We start from the raw sequence: 23,177 nt of genomic DNA on the forward strand, positions 1-23,177 counted from the left end.
GTAGTAGAGGTAAAAATCATGGTTCTAGTATCTTTCAAATTCCTCATAGTGATCAACAGATACAAATCCCAAGTGACTCACAGAATAGAGCTATGCTCCCCGACAACGGCGCCAAAAGAAAGGTCTTGATAACCCACAAGTATAGGGGATCGCAACCGTTTTCGAGGGTAGAGTATTCAACCCAAATTTATTGATTCGACACAAGGGGAGCCAAAGAATATTCTCAAGTATTAGCAGCTGAGTTGTCAATTCAACCACACCCGAAAGACTTCATATCTGTAGCAAAGTACTTGGTAACAAAGTAATATGGAAGTAACGACAACGGTGGTAAAAGTAACAATAGCAGTTTTGTAGCAATTGTAAGAGTGGCAACGGCAAAGTAACGTAGCAAAGATCAATATTTGAAAAGCTCATAGGCAATGGATCGATGATGGATAATTACGTCGGATGGCATTCATCATGCAACAGTTATAACCTAGGGTGACACAGAACTAGCTCCAATTCATCAATATAATATAGGCATGTATTCCGTATGTAGTCATACGTGCTTATGGAAAAGAACTTGCATGGCATCTTTTTTCCTACCCTCCTAATGGAAACTAAGGGATATTAAGGCCTCCTTTTAATAGAGAACCGGACCAAAGCATTAGCACTTAGTGAATACATGAACTGCTCAAACTACGGTAATCACCGGAAAGAATCACAATTATTGTCACCTTGGGGTATGCAGATCATAACTCGTAATAGGTGTCTACAACTTGCAAGATAGGATCAAGAACACACATATATTCATGAAAACATAATAGGTTCAGACCAGAAATCATGGCACTCGGGCCCTAGTGACTAGCATTAAGCATAGCAAAGTCATAGCAACATCAATCTCAGAACATAGTGGATACTAGGGATCAAACCATAACAAAACTAACTCGATTACATGATAAATCTTATCCAACCCATCACCGTCCAACAAGCCCATGATGGAATTACTCACGCACGGCGGTGAGCATCATGAAATTGGTGATGGAGGAAGGTTGGTGATGATGATGGCAAAGGATTCCCCTCTCCGGAGCTCTGAACGGACTCCAGAACAACCCTCCTGATGAAGAACGGAGGTGGCGGCGGCTCTGTATCGTAAAACGCGATGAATCCTTCTCTCTGATTTTTTTCTCCCCAAAAGTGAATATATGGAGTTGGAGATGAGGTCGGTGGAGGTCCAAGAGACCCACAAGGAAGGGGGCGCGCCCTCCACCCTTGTGGACAGCTGGTGGGTCCCCTCGGGTTGATTCTTTCCCCAATATTTTTTATTTATTCCAAAAATATTCTCCGTAAAGTTTCAGGTCATTCCGAGAACTTCTATTTCTGCACAAAAATAACACCAAGGCAATTCTGCTGAAAACAGTGTCAGTCCTGGTTAGTTCCATTCAAATCATGCAAATTAGAGTCCAAAACAAGGGCAAAAGAGTTTGGAAAAGTAGATACGATGGAGACGTATCAGTATGTCGCGGACACCGGCTACGACATCGAGGCCGTCAACAGCGACGGCTTGACGCGGGCTATGTCATAGGTTAAGTGGGCCACCCCCAACCCATCGGGTTCAACCGCCGTCGATCTCATCGAAGGCCCTGCCGCTGATATCCTCTGGCTCGTTGCCAAGAATTTGCCATCCTTCATCGCCATCGAGCCCCTTTTATCATTTTTGAAGGACACATTCTGGGGCCCTGGCTTGGGATCCTCAGCTGCCAAGTGTGACCTCATCGATGGCGACCACGAGGAGGGCACCCTCTCCGGCTCTTCCAATGGGAAAGAGCTCATTTGCGACATCAGGGAGGGCACCCTACAAACGTGCTCTTCCAAGGGGAAGGGGCCCATCTGCGACAACATGATGCCCACCCAGAGTCCGTGCTCTCCGAGTGGGAAGGAGCCCATCTGTGACAAGTGAGGAAACTCATGATTTGTTTTGTGGTGCCTCTTCAAAGGGGGACACCCATGATTTGCTTTATCGAGCCCATTTTGTAGCGAGAATATGTCCAATTTTAATTGCTACATTTGGTTGTTTGCAATATGCCTTATTTATTTCAGTTATTCACAATGCGATGCTCTATATGTGCAACTATCTGCTATGCAGTACAATTCATCAATACCAGTTCAACGACCATATTTGTTTCCTGTTAAGCCTGGTATAGGTAATACACCCCCTCTTTTTCACATTATGATGTTCAATTATACAATTCGATGTTTAAGAACGAGCTACGTTCTATGCAATTTCAACAGTACCACTATGAATGACTATATTTGCTTGCTCTTAAGCCTGTTGTAGCAATCATGTGCCTCTTTTAACAATTTTTGGTTATTCAAATGTTGGTAGTTAGCATATGCCTATTTCAATTGCTATCTTTGGTTTGTTCGTAGTATGCCTTGTTTATTTCAGTTATCCACAATGTGATGTACCACATGTGCAAGTATGAACTGTGTAGTTCAATTTCATCAATACTAGTTTCAACAATGCCACTATGAATGACTATAGTTGGTTGTAGTTAATTATGTTGTCGCAAGCATATGCCTCTTTTAATAGTTTTTGGTTGTTTGGAGTTAGCATATGTCCAATTTCAATTGCTATCTTTGATTGTTCGTAGTATGCCTTTATTTCACTTATTCACAGTGTGATGTTCTATATGTGCAAGTATGAACTGCGCAATTCAATTTCATCAATACCAGTTTCAACAATACCACTATGAATGACTATATTCCGGTGTTGTTAAGCATGTTGTAGTGAACACGCCTTTCTATTTTATTTAACAATAACTAGTGTACTTAAACCTGCATAATACCAGTTTGAATGACTATATTTGCTTGTTGTTAAATGTTAGGCCTCTCACAGTAAACACACCTTTCCACTTCTTGTTTTGCTTAACTAGCGCGCTTAAACCTACACACTAAAGCTATCATTTGGAGATTATGTTGTCTACCATGGATATATTTGGTTGATGTTTAGCCTATTGTGCTTAACATGCCTTTCGATGTACTTACACCGGACAATATTGGGAACGACCGTTGTTTACCACCGAGGTTAGTTTCATCCCATGGCTTATATATACTCCCTCTGCCCTATAATATAAGATGTTAATTCATCCAATATGTGAGTATATTGGATGTAATAAGATCTTATATAATGGGACGGAGGAGTGTTGTACTACATCATTATGCAATTGTAGTTTATTTTTTAATATTAACCTGGTGCTTGTAGGTACATATGTCATTCGTAAAGATCCGCGCTTCAACCCTTTTTGCGTATGGGAAATGAGATATTTTTTAACCAGCATGAAGTGAGGAAACTGATAAAGATTATTAGTAAGATGGGCCAAAAGATGACAATTAAACTATTTGTTTACACTTTACTCAAGACAACAGTGAACTGCAGGATGGTAAGTATGAACTTTGTAGCCATATTTTTACTGCCCATAATGAGTGTTAGATGACAATGCCTGAATCTTCTTCCTTTGCAGTGGTTTCCAACGCAGTTTACTCAAGATTACCTGTCAAACTACATGATTGGTGGTTGGCCATCACACGGGGTGGGACTAGAGCAGTGCATGCATTCGGCATGAGGAGGGCACAATATGGGCATTCTGCTTCACCTTGTTCATCAACCAGAATCTCTTTTGCCTCTTTCTTTACCGTCTTTAATACAAGTATACAACCCTGGTTCATCATTCTTTATTTGGTGCTTATGTAATTCTTTTTTATGTAATTCTTGAACATATGTACTTGTGAATCGAATCGTGCATTGGTTGTTGAACCTGATGGATATGAATAAAGTTATTGCCTACTTTGAAATTCAAATTCTATACAATTTTAAATTGCAGCAATTAAATTAGGGAGAAATTACACTTTGCAGGCACACGGTCTGTAAAGCACAACATGTGTGCTATACATCATAATCCGACACGGTTCACAGAGAGAAAACGTCTGCAACCATGCACACAATTGTTGTTTGAAAAGCATGTCTGATGTCAGACAATATCACAAACGGTGCGACCAAACTAAATGTTTGTGATAGTCGCCTTATCGTACATGCTTTTCAATCATGAACTGTTTTTGATGTCGTACGCATCGTAAACGTTGTACCATAGAGTAGCGTGTGTGATAGTTATCCTGTACGACACTGGTACGACAGTCCGATGTTTCGTAAACCTATCTGACACTCATACGATGATTAGCTTATCTTATTTATTATATATCGCATACGGTTCGTGAGAAGTGAATGTGTGTGATAGTCTCCTTATCATACATGCTTTACAATCATGAAATGTTTGTAATGGGGTGTGCATCGTAAACATTGCAGCACAGAATAGCGTGTGCGATGGTAATACCAGCACACACGAGTAGCAAGGATGGAGCGTTTGAGATATTTGATATATCACAAACAGTTGTGTGACGAATCACGTTTGGGATAGATGCGAGCATCGCATACGCTTAGTTCTGCAAAACGTATGCATTCCTACTCCCTATCCCCGACGGTTTCTTGGTCATGTGGGAAGGAACCCCCCCCCCTATCGCACACACAGGCAAGGTGACAGTTTAAAACTCCATCGCGGAAAGGGGTTAAAAACTGTTTGTATAGTATGTCGTTGCACTAGTGATGAGAACGCCAAGAAGTGTTTCTTGCCGAAGTTACATGCAAAGAGTTTTTAGCAAGACTCGGTGTCCTAAATCACTGATGAGTAAAATACATGACTGAGATTCCACACTTCTATATTTGGATTAATCATGTATTCCATGGTATGTATAAGAACTAGATATGTTCAGTACTTCAAAGTAGGTGGGAGTAAGTTACTAAAGTGATCAAGGTATTAATCATAAAACAATAGTGAAAATTGTCGTTATGTCCTAAAGTAGCACTAATAACATGTTTTCTCATGAGCAAAGCTTTTGTAGAGTTCATTAGGTACATCGATATAGGCTCGTTGTAAGTAGCTACGTCGATACAGCCTTCATCAATACTCCAAGTGATTTCTGATTTAAAATTAATGGTTTTGTGTGATACTCAAAATGGTGGCACAGTAAGTTAGAATTGTTTCAAACAGGTTATTGTGGTGAATTCTATAAAAAAGGCTAAGTATGTTGTAACTTAAGAAGAGACAAAGAGGGTGTTCAATCATATATTTTATTTATGAACTTAGTATGGTTTCAAGATGGCTTTGATCAATGGAACACTATTGTAGATAGTTGCTTCATACCTCAGTCTATGGAATCAAGGTTCGATCAATGATTCACATATATACAAATCCAAATCCACACAAGTTATGAATTTTTGTGAAAAGCGTGAAAATGCGAGGATATGCAAAGATACTCACGAACCAGAAGTTGTCATATCTATTGGACAAAAACTATACCACAAGCGAAGCATATTTTGCACCGGTATGCCATATGTGTAAAGTGTATTACATTGACTAGATTATTGACTCTAGTGCAAATGGGGGTTTTTAGGAAATATGTCCTAGAGGCAATAATAAATGTTATTATTTATTTTCATGCTCGTGATTATGTTTATATTCCATGCTATAACTCCAACGGTCCTTGAGTCCGTATATCCATGAAGTCTAAGAGAAAAATTCATATGCACATGTGGAATAATAAATGGTAAAATGTATTCCTAGTCATGCCTCTAAGACTAGCTCAAGTGTTGCATCATGATTATGTTTTCCTGATCATAGGCATGTCTATACCGGTAATTTTGTGGACACAATCTTAGAAGAACACTTGTGTTGAATCGACCCAATTGATTGTTATGATATGAGATACATTCGTCACAAGTTAATGGTAAATAACACAAGGAAAGTTAACGTTTGCATAATTTCTTAGATCATGAGAGTATCGAGTTTCTTCATGCTTGCTTCACGAAGTTTGGGGCTTGTTAAACGTCATCGTAACAGGGTGGCTATTACGACGGATTACAGTTTCATGGAAAAGTATGACAAGGGACTAGATAGCTCAAGACTGGGATTTGCTCCTCCAACGATAAAGAGATATTCTTTGGGACCTCTCAGTGTTACGGTATCCATCGTCATCTGGCTAGACACAGTGTGATTTGATCACAGGGATGCCAGAACACGGGAACGAAAAAAGATCAAAATCGGTAACGAGGAAACTGGCATAGTGAACAAGTTGTTGATTCACCGGGATGCCAATAAAAATCACCTCAGTTTTGTAAGATATCGCGAAGCAACAGGAATATCATTCGGTAACTACATGTTCACTCGAATATTTATTCTTGTGGGTACAGGAGTCAATATGGATGTCCACGGTTCCGCTATTGATCATTGAACGGAAGGGGTTCCGATCATGTATATGCTTCACCGAAACTACAGGGTCACACACTTAAGGGTCATCTATATGCGAACTATTAGACACAGAGTCCAAGAGAAAGTCACCGAAAAAGTTTCGGAGACACTAAAAATGTTTCGGAGATAAAATCAAAAGTGTTTGGGAGAAACCAAAAATTGTTTCATGAAAACCATCATACCCGAAATGTTTCATTCAGTGTTTGGATGGAGGGTGCTGGAAATGTTTAGGCACTGCCAGAAACTTTCCGAGGGGAACGCACGCACAAAAGCATCTTGTCCCGGCGTGCGTGAACAAGATCCCACGAATCGTGGGAGTGCTTTATGGGAAACCCCCCATTTGATGGCTTTTGGTTGGGTGGGAAAGTCACCCCTTGGGGCTTTATCCCACATTCGGTGGAGCATGTTTGGGGGGGTTTATCCGACTTTTGGTGGGTTGCTTTTTGGCCTCCCTCCACCCCTTGTTCACACTATAAATAGAGGTGGAGATGCCTCTCCATTTCATCCAAGTTTCTCACCACAAATGCATGCAATTATTTGCCTCCCTTTCTCTCCCTCAATGAAATAGTTATGTACTTCCGCAAGGTTGTCTAGTCTCCGATAGGAATTAGTTCTGGACAGTGAAGCCCTACGGGATAGGTGACACCGGATGTGTGCAACCTGGTAGAGAGATCATGCGTTTGACCATCTGTTCAAGGGACTGTCCGAGGGCTTTCTGGAGGACTGTCCGAGGAGCAGTCGGGAGCCCTGTTCGTGGGAGTGTTAGAGGGAGAAAATCCTCGCGGTTGAGAGGTTGTAAATTCTTAGTTGCAGGGAACTGTACCAGTGATCTTCACCAACTCTACTTCCACTGCACTACAAGTTGGTAACGATCAAATCAAACCTTGTATATCTTCATAGTGGTCCTGAGTTGGTGCATAGGATGGGATTTTTTTTCCGGCTACATTACCCTACAGACAGAGCTTACTACCTGTCTACCTCCACAATAGAAAGACAGGGTGAATCACGAAGCGTGTGTGGAACGTCGTCTAGCTGCGTCTTTTTTATACATAAATTTTCATTTTTAGCATAAACTGTTTCCAAGTTTTAGCGTCAATGTTTTAGCTCGATCTAGAATAACTTGGTGGTGAATAAAGGAAACTTTCCGTGTTCCCATAATGATTTGCTATTTCATGCGTTAAAAACTTAAACACCCTGTGATAGACAAAGAGGTCGGAACAAACGTATCCCTTTGCTCGTCGCAATCGGGGGAGACATCACGCATAGTCGACCTCCTAGCAGTCCGCACAGATGTTGCATCATAAGTTCCCTCTCTCTATTCGGACCCAAGGGTTGCTTCATCCTTACCAACCCCTCGGTGCCATGAGCACCGAGCTGCATCAAAAATAAGACCTCAGGTTGTGAAAACACCCTTCTACCAGCCAATGTACGGGCAGCCCCTACAGACTGTCCACCACACATGTACCAATGGCCCCATGGCCCACAACCTCTGTGGATGGCCCCATAACTTGGCCTCCAACCGGGTTTCCATCGTTGTAGTTGTTCCTCGTGGATGGTGACCTGCGGCAGGCGCTTAACGTTGGCGCCTTGGCCGCCGGCGGCCGGGCCGACGTCACCTACTCCGGTAGAGGGGTCGAATGGATCTAGGTACTCGTGCCTGGATCCTGACCTTGAGGTCTCTGAGGAGGCGGAGCCGGTGACGGTGGGTGTTCAGATGGCGATTGCAGTTTTGGAAGATGGCGACGACGACTCTGAATGGACTCCGGTGGTTCGACGGACTAGGAAGACGGAGGCAGAATTGATCCAAGAGTTCTGGAATGACGTGGGATTTCCCACGCCGGCATCCCGTTTCTGGGAGAGACGGACGCCATCAACGTCGGGGCCGTCATTGGAGCTGCGTGTTCCGGGTTGCAAGTCCCAGCAGTCCATGATGGCGGAAGGCCTGGATCAGGCTAGGGACATGTTACCCACTGGATAGATGGCATCGGTGTCGGGTGGCTGTAGTGTTACTTCGCCGTCGCCGACGGGGCTCAGGCTGGCTAGACCGCCGCGGATGGGGTCTTGGCATGGTCCCTTGCCGCCGCGCAGGATGACACCGGCTCCTGTCTTCGGCCAATTCCTGGAGAGGGCCAACATGATACCTGCTTCCTCCGGTCCGGCTGCCTCACCGGCGACGTCAATACGCCCGGGATCGATGGATGCGGATGCAGATGTTCCAGAGACGAGATCTCAGCCAATTCAAACGCGAGAGGCCTCGGATCCCGGGCCCATGCAAAGGGAATTGGGCCAAGTTTTTTCTTGGGCCTACCTCAGACGTCGCATGAGGGTTCTATGGGAAGGGTTCCCGACATCCATCGCACCAACATCGATCACAGAGGTCGCCTCCCACTCGCCGCCTCTTCCTCCTGGTCAACCTGCCGTCACCGGGGCCGCTCGATCCTACGCCGAAGTCACGGCGGTGCCGCTGCGTCCCATGGCGGGCGCGCCTCCTCCTTCGACACGTGGTGCAGGAGGGCCGGTTCCTCATGGCCCTCTGGTTGCGGGGGCAACTACCTCTTTAGCTCGCCCTCAGGCTCCGACACAAGGGTTCACCGGCCCTCCCCCCATGCAGCAGCAGCGTGGACCGGCGCTGCCCTACATCCATGGTGGAAGCCAGCCCTCTGCTTATGGTCACCCTGGGCAGTACAACTCACCCTACGGCCCGGCCGTCGTCGGAGGGTCGGTTCCTATGTATGGGGCTCCACCACCATCGGGGGTGACCGCTCCCCCGCAATTCCATCCCGGGGGGGCCGTGGCTCAGCCGGCACAGAAACGTAAAAAGAAGAAGAAGCCGCAACATCAACAGTTTACTAGTGGTGCTATTCAGCAGGGTTATCATTTTCCTCCTCACAACGTTCCAGGACGACAGCAACTTCCGCCTCAACCGATACCACAACAGCACATGCAGGCATATCAACAGGTGCATTACCATCAGTTTGGGTTGCAGCCACATCCACAGGTACCACAGATGCCACAAGGGATAGCTGCCCCACCGTCTGTAGATTCCATGACCGATGTGCAGGTGGATCCTACTGTATCGAAGACCAAGACTAAGAAAGGTGTTCGTTGTTGGAAGTGTGCAGTTGATACACATTCAGCGAAGGATTGCACGGTGCAACATTATTGTTACATCTGTGACAAGATAGCCCATCCAACGCTGCAGTGCCCAGTTCTTAAACTCCCGAAGCCCACGGCGTTTGTTTCGGGAGTGGGGTGGAGGAGACTTACTTCGCCCAGCTGCCAGATAGTGTGGTTAAAGATCACTTGGCACCGACCCAGACACCGATCGCTCATGTGCAGGTTAGCGGTCTGATGGTACCTGCCGTGGTTGAGACTCAGATTGCCAGGAGATGCCCAGTACATGCTCAATGGAAATGGGAAGCTATTCAGCATGGGTCAGACACCTATCTAGTCAGTTTCCCGTCTTTTGAGGACTTGGACAGGGTGGATGGTATTCAGATGAACGTGTTGTCGGTTAATGCTCAGATGACCGTATCCGCATGGAAGTCACAGGACATCCCACATAAGCTCGAGCTTCAGCAGATTTGGCTCCATGTTGACGGAGTTCCCCATACTGTGCATCATTTTTGGGGTATATGGGCTGTTGGCACCTTGATGGGCAAGACCCTGGATGTCGACCTCTTTAGTCTGCGATGACGTGGGGTGGTCCGTATTCTGGTGGCTATGACGAATACTCGGATTTTGGAGAAGGATAAGGAGGATGCTAGGCCTTTTCTTGCTATAGATGTACTGGTTAAGCTCAAGGGTTATGCATTCATGTTCAGGAGAGAGCCGGCAGGTTATGTTCCTGATCCAGATTTTGTACCGTTCATTTGGAGACGCAAGGGTGATGATGCAGACGATAAGGACGGTGCGAAGGAGAAGGATGATGCCATGGACACCTCCGATCACTCCGGGAACCCATCCAACCAACCGTCGTCTAGTGTTGTTCCTACAAATGTTACTCACGCAAATGTGGTCTCTCGTGGTGCTCCGGGAGGTAGCTCTATGATTATGGCAGTGACACCTTTCAACCCCTCGCCGCAAACACCGAGAGGCATCGAGCTTGCCGCGAAACTTCGAGCTAACTCCACTTTACGTGGTTGTCTCGAACTGGCTCCACGGATGCTTTGGCAGGACTCGTCGTCGCCTACCTCTACGCGGACTCCGATAGTGTCACAGCCGTCGTCGCCAACACAGACGGTTGCATCACTGTCCACTACTCTTGCGTCAGTGCAGGCCACCAGCGGCACGATGGAACCTTTGCGCGAGTCTCCGGAGCGACAGCAGGCAACGGCTCGGTTGGCGGCCACCCACACTTTGACTCAGGAGGAGTCGACCCTGGGCGTGCAGCCAAGTGCTGCTGCACTGTTGGCGCTGCCGGAGGTACCCCGACCCACGGCTCAGGAGGAGTCGGTTGGGGTTGTGCAGCCACATGATGCACTAGGGGCTCAGGACAAGGCAGCCTCGCGGGATGGCCTGCACGTACAGCCAGCTGCTAACATGGTTTCACGGCAGCCGTCGACGTCGCGGACCGCCGTGCCGAAGTCGGCTGTCCCCAAGCAGGTGCAGGCCGCCGGAGGTACAGCAGGACGCCCAGTAGTGCCTTCGGCGAGCCAGCATCCAGCGGTTTGGTACATGCAGAACGGCATGCAGCTCATGTGGAGTTGGACATGCATGCTACTAATGCACTGGGACGTGAAGGGTTTCCTTCGGGTGGGCAGCCATACATTGGTGCACCTGCGGCTACTCTTCGGTCTCAGTCGGAGCCGGTCGCGTATGCGGCTGATCTTCAGGCTCAGGCGCAGCTGGACGTGTCCACCCCATCCTTGCACACTCCTTCCATCGTCCCGTGTGCAGACATGCCATCTTCGGCGGCGGCGATGCCTATACCGGTGTTCCAGACTGCTGGGGAGGGGGTTGCTACTCCACCCTCACCCCTTTCCTCAGCGGCAGTGCTTGCGCGACATCCTTCTTCGGAGGTCAAACCCACACGCCGAAGTGGCCGTCATTCGGTGGCCGACGATGGAAGGACAGACACTGACGAGGACTCTTTTGCTAAGGCTATGCGGCATAAAGCCGCGCATAACCTCGATAACCAAGGTACCTTGTCATTATTCAAATCGTTTTTATCCTTTTCTACTACATCCATCATTTCTAAGATGAATAATGTGGGTGTCAGTCTAAGAAATAACGAGAATGATATTTCTGTTTCCACTAACGCTTTGAGACATTTAGAATATGACCGATTAAAGGTTACTCCACGTGTTTCTAGCAAGTCTTATGTCTCCTATACTGATGAGGAGGAGCTGCATGCCACATCAGATGGTAAGCTACTCTCTCATTTAGTAGGAGCAGTTTCGGACGTGGGTCTAGATGAACCCGGGCTTAGTTCATTGATTGAGCTTACGGCATCTGGACGTAAATCAAAGACCGCACGTTCGAAAAAGGATAGTAAGTCCCATAAGAGGGCGAAGTGTTACAAGTCTCATATTGTTTCCTCATAAATGGAATGTTTTTTAACAACAAAGGTCTTCGTGACTTGGCTAAACATTTATTCATTGCGGATTGTAATAGAGAATACAATTTAGATTTTTTGGCTATCTCTGAAACAGGGAGACGTGATTTCTCAGTGAGTCACTTAACCGTCTTTCGGGCGGGATGGACTTTGCTTGGGTTTCACGGCCGCCTAGAGGTCGTTCTGGGGGCATTTTACTAGGCGTAAATACAGGGACAATGGATGTTTTGGCTAGTTCGAATGGTGAGTTTCACGTTAAACTCCATATTCGCAACAAGGCCGACAACTTCACATGGACCCTCGTCGCCATGTACGGGGCAGCCCAGGATGAGTTCAAGGCCGATTTTCTCCGTGAATTGGTTAATCTGGCGAAAGATAATCCCTATCCCATTCTTATAGGTGGGGATTTCAATCTGCTTCGATTTCCAAATGAGAAAAGCCGCGGTAGGTTTGATAAGCATTGGCCTTTCCTTTTCAACGTTGTCATCGACAGTCTAGACTTGCGAGAGGTCTCCATGATTGGAAGACAATTCACTTGGGCGAACAGTCTTCCGGAACCGACATATGAGAAACTAGATCGTGTTTTAATGGATACCGACTGGGAATCTAAATTTCCTATGGTTTCTGTTCGTGCTCTACCTCGTATCGAGGCTATATCAGACCATGCACCCATTCTCCTAACTACTGGTTTGCCAAGACCCCAACATAGACGCAAGTTCAAGTTCGAACTTGGGTGCTTGCTTCGGGATGGCTTTCATGAGATGGTCAAGGAGGTGTGGGAAAAACCGATGGCCGGGCCTACCCCAATACATAGATGGAATAACAAAATGCGTGCATTACGCAAATTCCTTGGTGGTTGGGCTAGGCATACGGTGGGTATCCTTAAAAAGGACAAACTTTGTCTTTCATCTATCATTGATGAATTAGAAGCTTTGGCAGAGGTTAGACCTCTCTCTGAGCATGAATTCGAGATCAAGAATCATTCGAATGCGCAGATAGCTAACATGTTGCGTGAAGAGGAACTCAAATGGTACCAACATTCTAACTCTCAGTTTATCCTGAAAGGTGATTCGAATACTAGATATTTCCATGGAGTCCCCAATGGCAGACACTGGAAGAAAATTATTCATTCCCTACAACAGGATGAGGGCATGATTGAGGGGCATGAGCAACTTAAATCTTATATCACTAATTATTATAAAAATCTATTCAGAGCCCCGGAGGAGGGAAACTTCTCGATGGATGAGTCAAGAATAGATGACATCCCCCAGGTATCTGATGAGGAAAACAGCCTTCTAACAGCCCCATACTCCGAGGAGGAAGTTAGAAAGGCGATTTTCCTAATGGAGCATAACAAAGCCCCGGGTCCGGATGGTTTTCCTGCAGAGTTCTGTCAAAACTTCTGGGAATTCATCAAACCAGATCTCCTACTCTTGTTTAGCCACCTACATGTTGGCCAACTAGAATTGTTTCGCTTAAACTTCGGTGAGATTATTTTGTTACCTAAGGTTAATGAGGCTGAAAGGATACAACAGTATAGACCCATTTGCCTCCTTAATGTAAGTTTTAAAATATTCACGAAGGTTGCGACTATTAGGCTAAATTCGGTTACTGAACATGTGATTCGTCCTTCACAGACAGCTTTTATGCAAGGCAGACACATCCTAGATGGAGTTGTTATCCTTCATGAAACAGTCCATGAATTACACCGGAAAAAGCTGAATGGGTGGTACTCAAAATAGACTTTGAAAAGGCTTATGACAAAGTCAAGTGGCCCTTTCTACAACAGACTCTCAGAATGAAAGGATTTTCTGCAGGGTGGCGTGCCATGATCCATAGCTTCGTTTCTGGAGGTAGTGTTGCCATTAAGGTCAATGATGACATCGGACACTATTTCCAAACGAAGAAGGGATTGCGACAGGGTGACTCGATATCGCCCATGCTATTTAATATAGTGGCGGATATGCTAGCGGTCATGATCGAGCGTGCCAAGGTTGATGGCCAAATTGATGGTGTTGTTAATCATCTAGTTGATGGTGGTCTCTCTATACTTCAATATGCTGACGATACGATTCTCTTCATGGATCATGACCTCGAGAAAGCAAGAAATATGAAACTGATTTTATCAGCATTTGAGCAACTCTCGGGTCTTAAGGTCAATTTTCATAAAAATGAATTGTTTTGCTTTGGCGACGCTCACGACGAGGCCAACCTGTATGCTGAACTGTTCGGATGCGGGTTGGGCCAGTTTCCGATCACATATTTGGGGATACCAATACACTATCCGAGACTCACAAATGCTGAACGGAAACACGTCGAGGAGAGACTGCAAAAAAGACTTAGCAGTTGGAAAGGTAAACTGCTATCTCTAGGTGGACGATTGGTCCTCATAAATTCAGTACTAAGTAATATGGTACTATATATGATTTCATTCTTCCAGTTGCCGAAAGGAGTTTTACATGGATTGGATTATTTCCGATCAAGATTCTTTTGGCAAGGAGATAGCGAGCGAAATAAATATCGATTGGCTAAATGGAGTGTGGCTTGTCGTCCCAAAGACCAAGGAGGGTTGGGCATTCATGACCTTGAGGTTAAGAATAGGGCCCTTCTAGCCAAATGGTTGTTTAAATTACTGACTGAAGATGGTGTATGGCAAACCCTCCTAAGGAGGAAATATGTGGGGTCCAAGGCGATATCCCAAGTATACTAGAAGCCTGGGGATTCCCACTTTTGGTCGGGTCTAATGGCTACGAAGAAATATTTCTTCTGCTATGGATCCTTCTCTATTAAGGACGGCTCGGAAATTAGATTCTGGGAGGACAAGTGGCTAGGAAATGCCACACTCCGGGAACAATATCCGGCTCTATACAACATTGTGCGCCACAAGGGTGATACTATCGCCACGGTAATGGAATCATTTCCACCAAATGTGACGTTCAGAAGAAATTTAATTGGACCCAGACTCCATTCGTGGAACATCCTACTCTAGCGGTTGTCCACGGTGCAATTGTCACATGGGTCTGATGTATTTCGATGGAACCTCCATGAGAATGGACAATTTTCAGTTGAGTCCATGTATAGAGCGTTAATCCAGTCTGATGTGCCAGTTGATAATCTATACCAATATAAAAAGACCCAAATGGGCAGATCCAAACCATCTCGTCCGTCAAATCATATTATCCAGCGGTTCAAATCACTCCAATGTTGAGCACCAAACACGTTTAACGCTCTAATTATCCACCACTGCCATTGGTTATAAACATGTTTTGACTCAACGCTATCCCTTGAAATCGGCCATGTAATTAATATCCTACCATTCCCGCAAAAAAGTAATTGATATCTTACCAAATACCAACGTGCAATAGATATATCTTACCTAATATAACGTGCAACTAATATCCTACCTAATATAAACGTGCATTGCACGTACATTATTACTAGTAATAAGAAGATCTGAAAGATGAAGATACCTCTTAAGAATAAAATCTTTGCATGGTATCTTCGTCGCGGAGTCATTCTTACTAAAGATAACCTTATTAAGAGGAATTGGTATGGAAGTTCGCAATGTGTCTTTTGTCACCACGATGAGACAATAAAACATTTATTCTTCCAATGCAAATAGCTTCTGGCTTGTATCCTCCTTGTAGTGTTGCTAATGTATTTGGCAACTGGTTACATGGGATTGATTACAGGTTTAGAACTCTTCTCAGGGTGGGAGCGCTAGCCGTTATTTGGTCGCTTTGGCTAAGTAGAAATGATAAGGTTTTCAGTGATAAAAGTACTTCTCTGATGCAGGTTATCTACAGATGTACTGTGAGTCTTCGTTTATGGTCCTCTCTACAACGTGTGGAGAATCGAGACCTGTTTACGGAGGTGTGTACACGATTGGAGGCTACGGCGAGGGATACTTTTATCCAACATGGGTGGCAGCATGATCTTAGGATTGGCCCCGCTCCGATTTAGGCGTTATACGGACTCTACATGTCTCTTTGTATTTCGCCTTTTTTTACTTTTGTTTGTGTGAGAGGACATTATTTGGTTGTGTGCATCTTACTTATGCAGAGGCCGGGTGTAATGCTTAAATCTTTTAAGTAATAAAGCGCCCCTTTTCAAAAAATGGCCCAGAACCATACAACGATGGCAACGATGAGGAGTAGGCTCAGCTAGGCGAAAGCCAAGCTTGGGGGAGATTCATTTCCCTCAATTATCCTTGCATTCATATTTTGTTTTTCTTCTTTTGGTTCATTTTCTTTTCGTTTGCATGTTTATTTTCAGTTTGCATAATAAAAGTGAAAGTAGACTTTTAGTTTGCTTTTGGAAACTCTCTTTGTGGTGGTATCTTTTGTAAGTTTTCAGGATTGGTTGTGGCTAGTGATTCGCAAATGGGAAGAACGGATGGAAGCGTGACTTGAGAGAAAGAGCAGAATCAGCGTAAGTATAACATATCCATTTTCACTTTTCTCACAAATATAAATAACATAATATTTTTATTTGGATTGTTGCACCTAAGTCCGCTCCTTATGCTAGTAGAATAACATAGTTCTATTTTGTAACACCCCGGATGTAACTTTCCAAATTTGTAACTCCAACTCTTGCCATTTTCAGCTATGTGCTATGATATTTCCTCCGTGGTCAGGTTTTGTCTTTCGTTTTGCATTTTTTTGTCCATGTCATGCATTCCATATCATGTAATCATGTGCATTGCATTTGCATACGTGTTCGTCTCATGCATTTGAACATTTTCCCCGTTGTCCGTTTTGCAATCCGGCGCTCCCACCTCCTCCGGCGCACCCCTCTTGTTTTCTTTCGTGAGCGGGTGTCAAACATTCTCGGAATGGACCGAGGCTTGTCAAGTGGCCCTAGTATACCACCGGGAGACCACCGGTCAAGTTTCGTTCCATTTGAAGGTCGTTTGGTACTCCAACGGTTAACCGGGTAACCGCAGATGCCTTCTGTGTGTTGCAGCAAAAAAAACCCTCAAAACCAGCCCAAAACCCCTCCAAGTCATCTCCATGCTGTAGGTCGTTCGATCACGATCGTGTGGGCGAAAACCGCACCTCATTTGGACTCTCCTAGCTCCCTCCACCTATATATTTACATCCCCTCCCGTATACAATCGCAGATGAAACCCTAGCATTTTCCCCCGTCGCCGCCGGACACGTCCGTACCCCGCCGGACAAATCGCGTCGCCACCCCGGGCCAATCAACCGCTGCCACGTGGCCTCCGCCGGCCGCCTCAGCCCGCCCGGCCCGCACGGGCCCCCCGGCCCGGCCTCCGCCCGACGCCCGCCGCTCCTTCCTCCTCCTCCAGCGCCGCCCCGTCACCTCGGCGCCGCCGCGCCGTCTCGCCGGCCGCCGCCGCCCGGCGCCTCCCGCGGGTCGCCGCCCGCGCGCCCCAGCCCCGCCTTGCTGGATCCGGCCGCGCCCGACGCCGCCGCCCTCTGCCGCCGCCGCCTCCTCTCGCCGCGGCCCCGCCGTCCACGGCCGGCGCCGCCCTCCATCGCCGGCGACGAGCCCGAGCTCCTTCGCCTCGATCCAGATCTGAACCAGCAAGGTTGACCCCGAGACCCCGAAATTTCGCCAAGTCTTCAACATATTATAGCATGTGCCCATGTTCAACGCATCATAACTCTCTGCATGTAGCTCCGTTTCGCGCGTGTAATATATCGAATTATTCGTCTCGTGATGCTCTACATTTTGTTCAATTGCACCATGTTCATTTGAGTCCATCTTGATGTCCAAATCTCTCGTGCAAGAGTGCTAGTTGCTGTTATCTGCTGTTACTTAGCAGAACTTGGAGATTTGTTATTTTTGTATCATTTAATCTGTGCATCTTATGGGCATCAGCTCTACATGTGTTTTGTTTTATGCCATGCTATCTTTCCAAGGGTGTATGCCATGTATTTTTGTGATCTCTGTGATGACTAGCACAAGCATGCAAACTAGGCTCCGTAATGTTTCTGATTTCAGGGACTTAGTAATTTCTCCAAGTCTTTGTCTATTGTTATTTTGTTGCCATGTAAACTTGATGATACAGAGAGATCCATGCATATTTTGGAGATGTTCAGTAAGGATGTTTTGTAGATATTGTTGTAATTGATCTATTCCTGCCCTTGTTTGCAATTATGGAGTGCCATAGCATGACTCAATCTTGCTCTACTTTTGCTATAAAATATTTCTGGCAGATTGTTTACGTGTTATTCAATTTTGCCAAGCTTGTTGTAGTTGATCCATACATGTTATGCTTTTGTTCTTGCCATGGATAGCTTCATAAACATGCCATCTTGCTGTAGGTATGCTTGTTTTGTCATGCATTGCTTTGTGGTGAGTGCATCAAGCTCACCAAGGTGCCTTCATATTATTGTTTCTGCCATGCTTTATTTTCTGCTAAGTCTGAAACCTGTTAACAAAACTTGCTATGTTTACATGGTTGTCATCATATCTTCTGGTCCTTTTTGGCTTATGGTCAGTAAGGGACTTTTGTCATATACATTTAGTAGAACACTGCTATGCCTTGTTTTGCCATGTTAAGTTCCTGTAGCATGTTGTTTTCGTGCTCTGAACATTGCTACCTGATGTTGTTTTCTGCCATGTCCAGTAATTTCACTAAGTCTGTGATCCTGTTATCTTTTGCACTTTTGCCATGCTTGTTTGAGCTTGTTATGTTGTGATCTAGCCGTAGCTCAGTGTTCATCTTTTGTCAAGCATCTCCTATAGATTACTGCCATATGCTTTGTTGCTACGTTGGAGTGTTGTAGCATTGTTACTCGTTGCATTCTAAGTGCTATCATGCTGTTATTCGCAGATTCGTGTCATTTTTGTTTTGCTTGTCATTTGCAAACCGTGCATCCGTTTCCGATGATCTTTATATCGATTTCGACCGAAATCATCTCATCTTTCCAGTGGCATGCTTGGTTTGCCAAGTTACTGCCTTGTTCATCATTTTCCTTCCGGAGCACGCATATGCATCGCATATCATATCTCGCATATCATACATGTTTTGCATCATGTTGCTTGTGCATTTCTCGTGATTGATTGTGGTTCCGTTGCTTGTGTTTTGTCTTGGGTAGAGCCGGGAGACGAGTTCGTGAACGAGGAACCTGTTGAGTACGCTTACGAGGATCAAGCTTTCGACAACTCTGAGAACCTTGCAGGCAAGATGACCACCCCTCGAAATCACTTCTATCTTTGCTTTGCTAGTTGTTCGTTCTATTGCCATGCTGCGCTACCTACCACTTGCTATATCATGCCTCCCATATTGCCATGTCAGCCTCTAACCATCCTTTCCTAGCAAACCGTTGTTTGGCTAAGTTACCGCTTTTGCTCAGCCCTTCTTATAGCGTTGCTAGTTGCAGGTGAAGTTGAAGTTTGTTCCTTGTTGGAACATGGATATGTTAGGATATCACAATATCTCTTATTTAATTAATGCATCTATATATTTGGCAAAGGGTGGAAGGCTCGGCCTTATGCTTGGTGTTTTGTTCCACTCTTGTCGCCCTAGTTTCTGCCATACCGGTATTATGTTCCTTGAGTTTGCGTTCCTTACGCGGTTGGGTGATTTATGGGACCCCCTTGACAGTTCGCCTTGAATAAAACTCCTCCAGCAAGGCCCAACCTTGGTTTTACTATTTGCCACCTAAGCCTTTCCCCCGGGTTTTCGCGAGCCCGAGGGTCATCTTATTTTAAACCCCCCCCCCCCGGGCCAGTGCTCCTTCGAGTGTTGGTCCGAACTGAGTAGACTGCGGGGCCCCCTAATGGAAACTCGAGGTCTGGTTTTACTCGTAGGATGTCTCATCCGGTGTGCCCTGAGAACGAGATATGTGCAGCTCCTATCGGGATTTGTCGGCACATTCGGGCGGCTTTGCTGGTCTTATTTTATCATTGTCGAAATGTCTTGTAAACCGGGATTCCGAAACTGATCGGGTCTTTCCGGGAGAAGGTTTATCCTTCGTTGACCGTGAGAGCTTATGATGGGCTAAGTTGGGACACCCCTGCAGGGTATTATCTTTCGGAAGCCGTGCCCGCGGTTATGAGGCAGATGGGAATTTGTTAATGTCCGGTTGTAGAGAACTTGTCACTTGACCCTATTTAAAATACATCAACCGTGTGTGTAGTCGTGATGGTCTTCTCGGCGGAGTCAGGGAAGTGAACACGGTTTGAGTTATGTATGACGTAAGTAGGAGTTCAGGATCACTTCTTGGTCATTACTAGATGACGACCGTTCCATTGCTTCTCTCCTCGCTCTCATTTGCGTATGTTAGCCACCATATATGCTTGTTGCCTGCTGCAGCTCCACCTCATTACACCATCCTTTCCTATAAGCTTAAATAGTCTTGATATCGCGGGTGTGAGATTGCTGAGTCCTCGTGACTCACAAATTCTACCAAAACAGTTGCAGGTGCCGACGATGCCAGTGCAGATGATGGTATCGATCTCAAGTGGGAGTTCGATAAGGAACGTGGTCGTTACTATGTGTCTTTTCCTGATGATCAGTAGTGGAGCCCAGTTGGAACGATCGGGGATCTAGCATTTGGGGTTATCTTATTTTCATCTGGATCTTGACCGTAGACGGTCTATGTGTGTATTTTGGATGATGTAGGATTTATATTTATGTATTGTGTGAAGTGGCGATTGTAAGCCAACTCTTTATCCCATTCTTGTTCATTACATGAGATTGTGTGGAGATGACCCTTCTTGCGACAAAACCACAATGCGGTTATGCCTCTAAGTCGTACCTCGACACGTGGGAGATATAGCCGCATCGTGGGCGTTACATATTTTACGTTGCAAGTCTGGTTAGTGTAACTTTGATGCAAAGCTTCACTTTGATTTATTTTTTAAAAGAAAAAGAAGAGCGAGAAAGCAAAGTTTTGAAAGAAAATTTGGGTGTAAAAACTTCTGAAGAGAACTAGCATGTGAAGCACTCAACTCAACAGCTAATTTCGATTGACTCGATAATATTTTCGGATAGAATTGTCTAGAGGTATAGAAGTTAATAGTGATTGAGATTCTTGCATGCCAAAATTTGTCTCCCCAAGTGCAAAATGTTGCTTTATCCGCATTACTGACATGTATGCTAAATATTGATTTATGTGTGTTAATGGCTTACCTTATCTCGCCTCCCAGGAATTTTCAAAAGAGTAGTCCCATCTCCTATGCAAAGCGAAGTCAGATATATATAAGCATAGGAGACATTAAGCCTAACAACAAATAACCTTAGTCACAACTAAGCATGGATGATTTGTTCTAACAACAAACCAAGCATGGATTGTTATTTCTAACAACAAACTAAGCATGGATTATTATTTCTAACAACAAACTAAGCATGGATTATTATTTCTAACAACAAACGTGGATGGGCCATAAAAGAGCAGGTTAACTAACAAACCTAATCTAGCATTCCACATTTAAGTTTTCCAATTATGCAATGCCAAAAGTGAACCAAACAACAGTTCAGTTTACATCATCCCATGGAAACACCTATTTCCATCTATCCAAAACCTAGCTCTTTTAGGACAGGACAGGGTCTTCAATATGGTGATTTGACCAATAATTTCTGCAAAAAGTGTTTATGTCACGTACAAAAAAATTACATTATAAACTACATGTCATGATAAATCTAGAAATATCAGCTGATGTTACAGATGCTGGTAGTTCTACCTTTATAGATGGTCAAACTTAGAAATGTTTGACTAGTAAAATTCTACTCCCTCCGTCCCATAATGTAAGACATTTTTTGACACTAAACATCTTACATTATGGGACGGAGGGAGTAGAAGACTTACATTTTGAATTAGTGGTAGTACATAAAGACAGACAGCTATCACTAAACTCTTCGGGCGTATCCCACTCACCTAAACATAGGTCCCACAGCTCCACCATAGAACCAAAACTGCCCACCTCTCAAACGGCTCATGCCTCGACCCATCCTTCCTCCAAGGGTAACACACCAGCTCAATTTATGTTGAGCTACCGTTGAAGGCATTTGGCACATTAGAGGCTAAAATTTTTAATGGATTCAAACTCAATGCACCACAATTATGGAAACCAGATGCAGTGCAGCAACCACACATACCCCCCTTCTGAGTCCAGGTTCACATCTTCTGCATATTGCCCGACAGCGTTGCATCTAAAATCCGCTCCTTGAACTCATCATCGCTGCTCGTGAGCATTTCCTTTAGTGACATATCAATGCCCCTCAGCCTCAATGCTTGGTGCCTCGGCCTGATCCTCCCCTCCAAGCTGAACGCGAAGTAGTGTGGGAACTCGGTAAGCTCCGCGGCTGGGTCCATGCCCATGCCGTCGGCGAGGAACTTGAGCTTGGGCGTGAGGTTGGTCTCGATACCATAGGAGAGAATGGCGGGGGCGCGGCGAATAATGGTGCAGATGGCGGGGTCTGGGAGCCCCGTGGCTTTGCCAAGGAAGAGGACCTTGGGGAGGAGTGTGCGGTCGACGGAGAAAGCGAGGAGCAGGGCAGCAGCGAGCGGAAGGGGTCTCCGTCGCAGGGAAACGCGGTGGCGAAGGAAGTAAAGCGCGGGGCGGAGGGTGTCCGGGATGGACGCTGCGAGGAGGCGAGGGGAACGGACCACCGCGGCGCGGAGGAGAGGAGGGGGCAGCGGCGCGGCGGCGGAGAGGAAGCGGAGGGACTCCTCAGGAGGAGAGGTGAGGAGCGACGGGAATGCCGAAAAGACGCGGGAGGCGTCGCCGGCGGAGAGTCCGTGTGAGAGGAGGAGGCGGAGGGAGGCATGGAGAAGCGCGAGCGGCGCGGAGCGGAGCTCAGGATGAAGGGCGAGGAGCGGGAACGGGTCGAGATGGAGCTCGGCCGAGAGGAAGTGGACCTTGCGGCGGAACTCCACACCGCCGCCTCCGGCAAGGCGGGCGGGCAGGATTTGGGCGGGATGCGGAGCCGGAGGCGGGAGGCGCGTGTGGGCGAGCATCACGGGGCCAGAGTTTGGGTTTCTGGGAGGCGAGTTATCCACTGCAGAACCTTCTTTCTATTGTGTTTTTGAGGTAGGTCTCCACTCCCCAGTGTGTGTGTGTGTTTTGAGGGGCTGCTGTGTTTGCTAGGCGCTGGTCGGCCGGCCCAAATATCGGCTGGCTGGCCCGTAGCCCTCCGCTTCACACCTTGTAATACAAATAAAGTTCACGCAAAAAACCAGGGTTGTTCCTCATACCCGCGTAGCCCATGACAGATTTGCTCGCAAAAATCAGTGCCACCGCGCTTCATGGCCGGCAACGCCCTCCTCGCCGGACTAGCAGATGCCTGTGAACTTGCTAAA

At 46.0% G+C, this 23,177-nt stretch overlaps 1 protein-coding gene across 3 annotated transcripts; it reads right to left on the reverse strand.

Moving 5' to 3' along the window:
- Positions 1 to 766: 766 nt before the first annotated feature.
- LOC109778995 (transcription termination factor MTEF1, chloroplastic) lies at positions 767 to 22,913 on the reverse strand. Of its 3 annotated transcripts, XR_012187756.1 has the most exons (4): positions 21,974 to 22,908; positions 21,753 to 21,867; positions 21,008 to 21,051; positions 767 to 1,926 (listed from the first exon to the last, which is right to left on the reverse strand). XR_012187756.1 is itself a non-coding variant. In XM_040392485.3 (2 exons), the coding sequence occupies exon 1, from the start codon at positions 22,833 to 22,835 to the stop codon at positions 21,993 to 21,995; it is 843 nt and encodes a 280-aa protein (XP_040248419.1). In that variant the 5' UTR covers positions 22,836 to 22,908; the 3' UTR covers positions 21,535 to 21,867; positions 21,974 to 21,992. The 3 variants fall into 3 exon arrangements, 1 of the variants encoding a protein (XP_040248419.1); XR_005760158.3 differs by lacking the exons at positions 767 to 1,926; positions 21,008 to 21,051 and adding an exon at positions 21,219 to 21,454 and having other exon boundaries at positions 21,753 to 22,913; XM_040392485.3 differs by lacking the exons at positions 767 to 1,926; positions 21,008 to 21,051 and having other exon boundaries at positions 21,535 to 21,867.
- Between the last annotated feature and the right edge of the window lie 264 nt (positions 22,914 to 23,177).

Source organism: Aegilops tauschii, chromosome 6 (genome assembly GCF_002575655.3).
Source record: "Aegilops tauschii subsp. strangulata cultivar AL8/78 chromosome 6, Aet v6.0, whole genome shotgun sequence".
NCBI classification, from domain to species: domain Eukaryota; kingdom Viridiplantae; phylum Streptophyta; class Magnoliopsida; order Poales; family Poaceae; genus Aegilops; species Aegilops tauschii.

What these genes read in the sequence shown, in the direction of transcription:
- LOC109778995 (XM_040392485.3), bottom strand. Translation starts at nt 22,835, where the DNA reads ATGCTCGCCCACACGCGCCTCCCGCCTCCGGCTCCGCATCCCGCCCAA.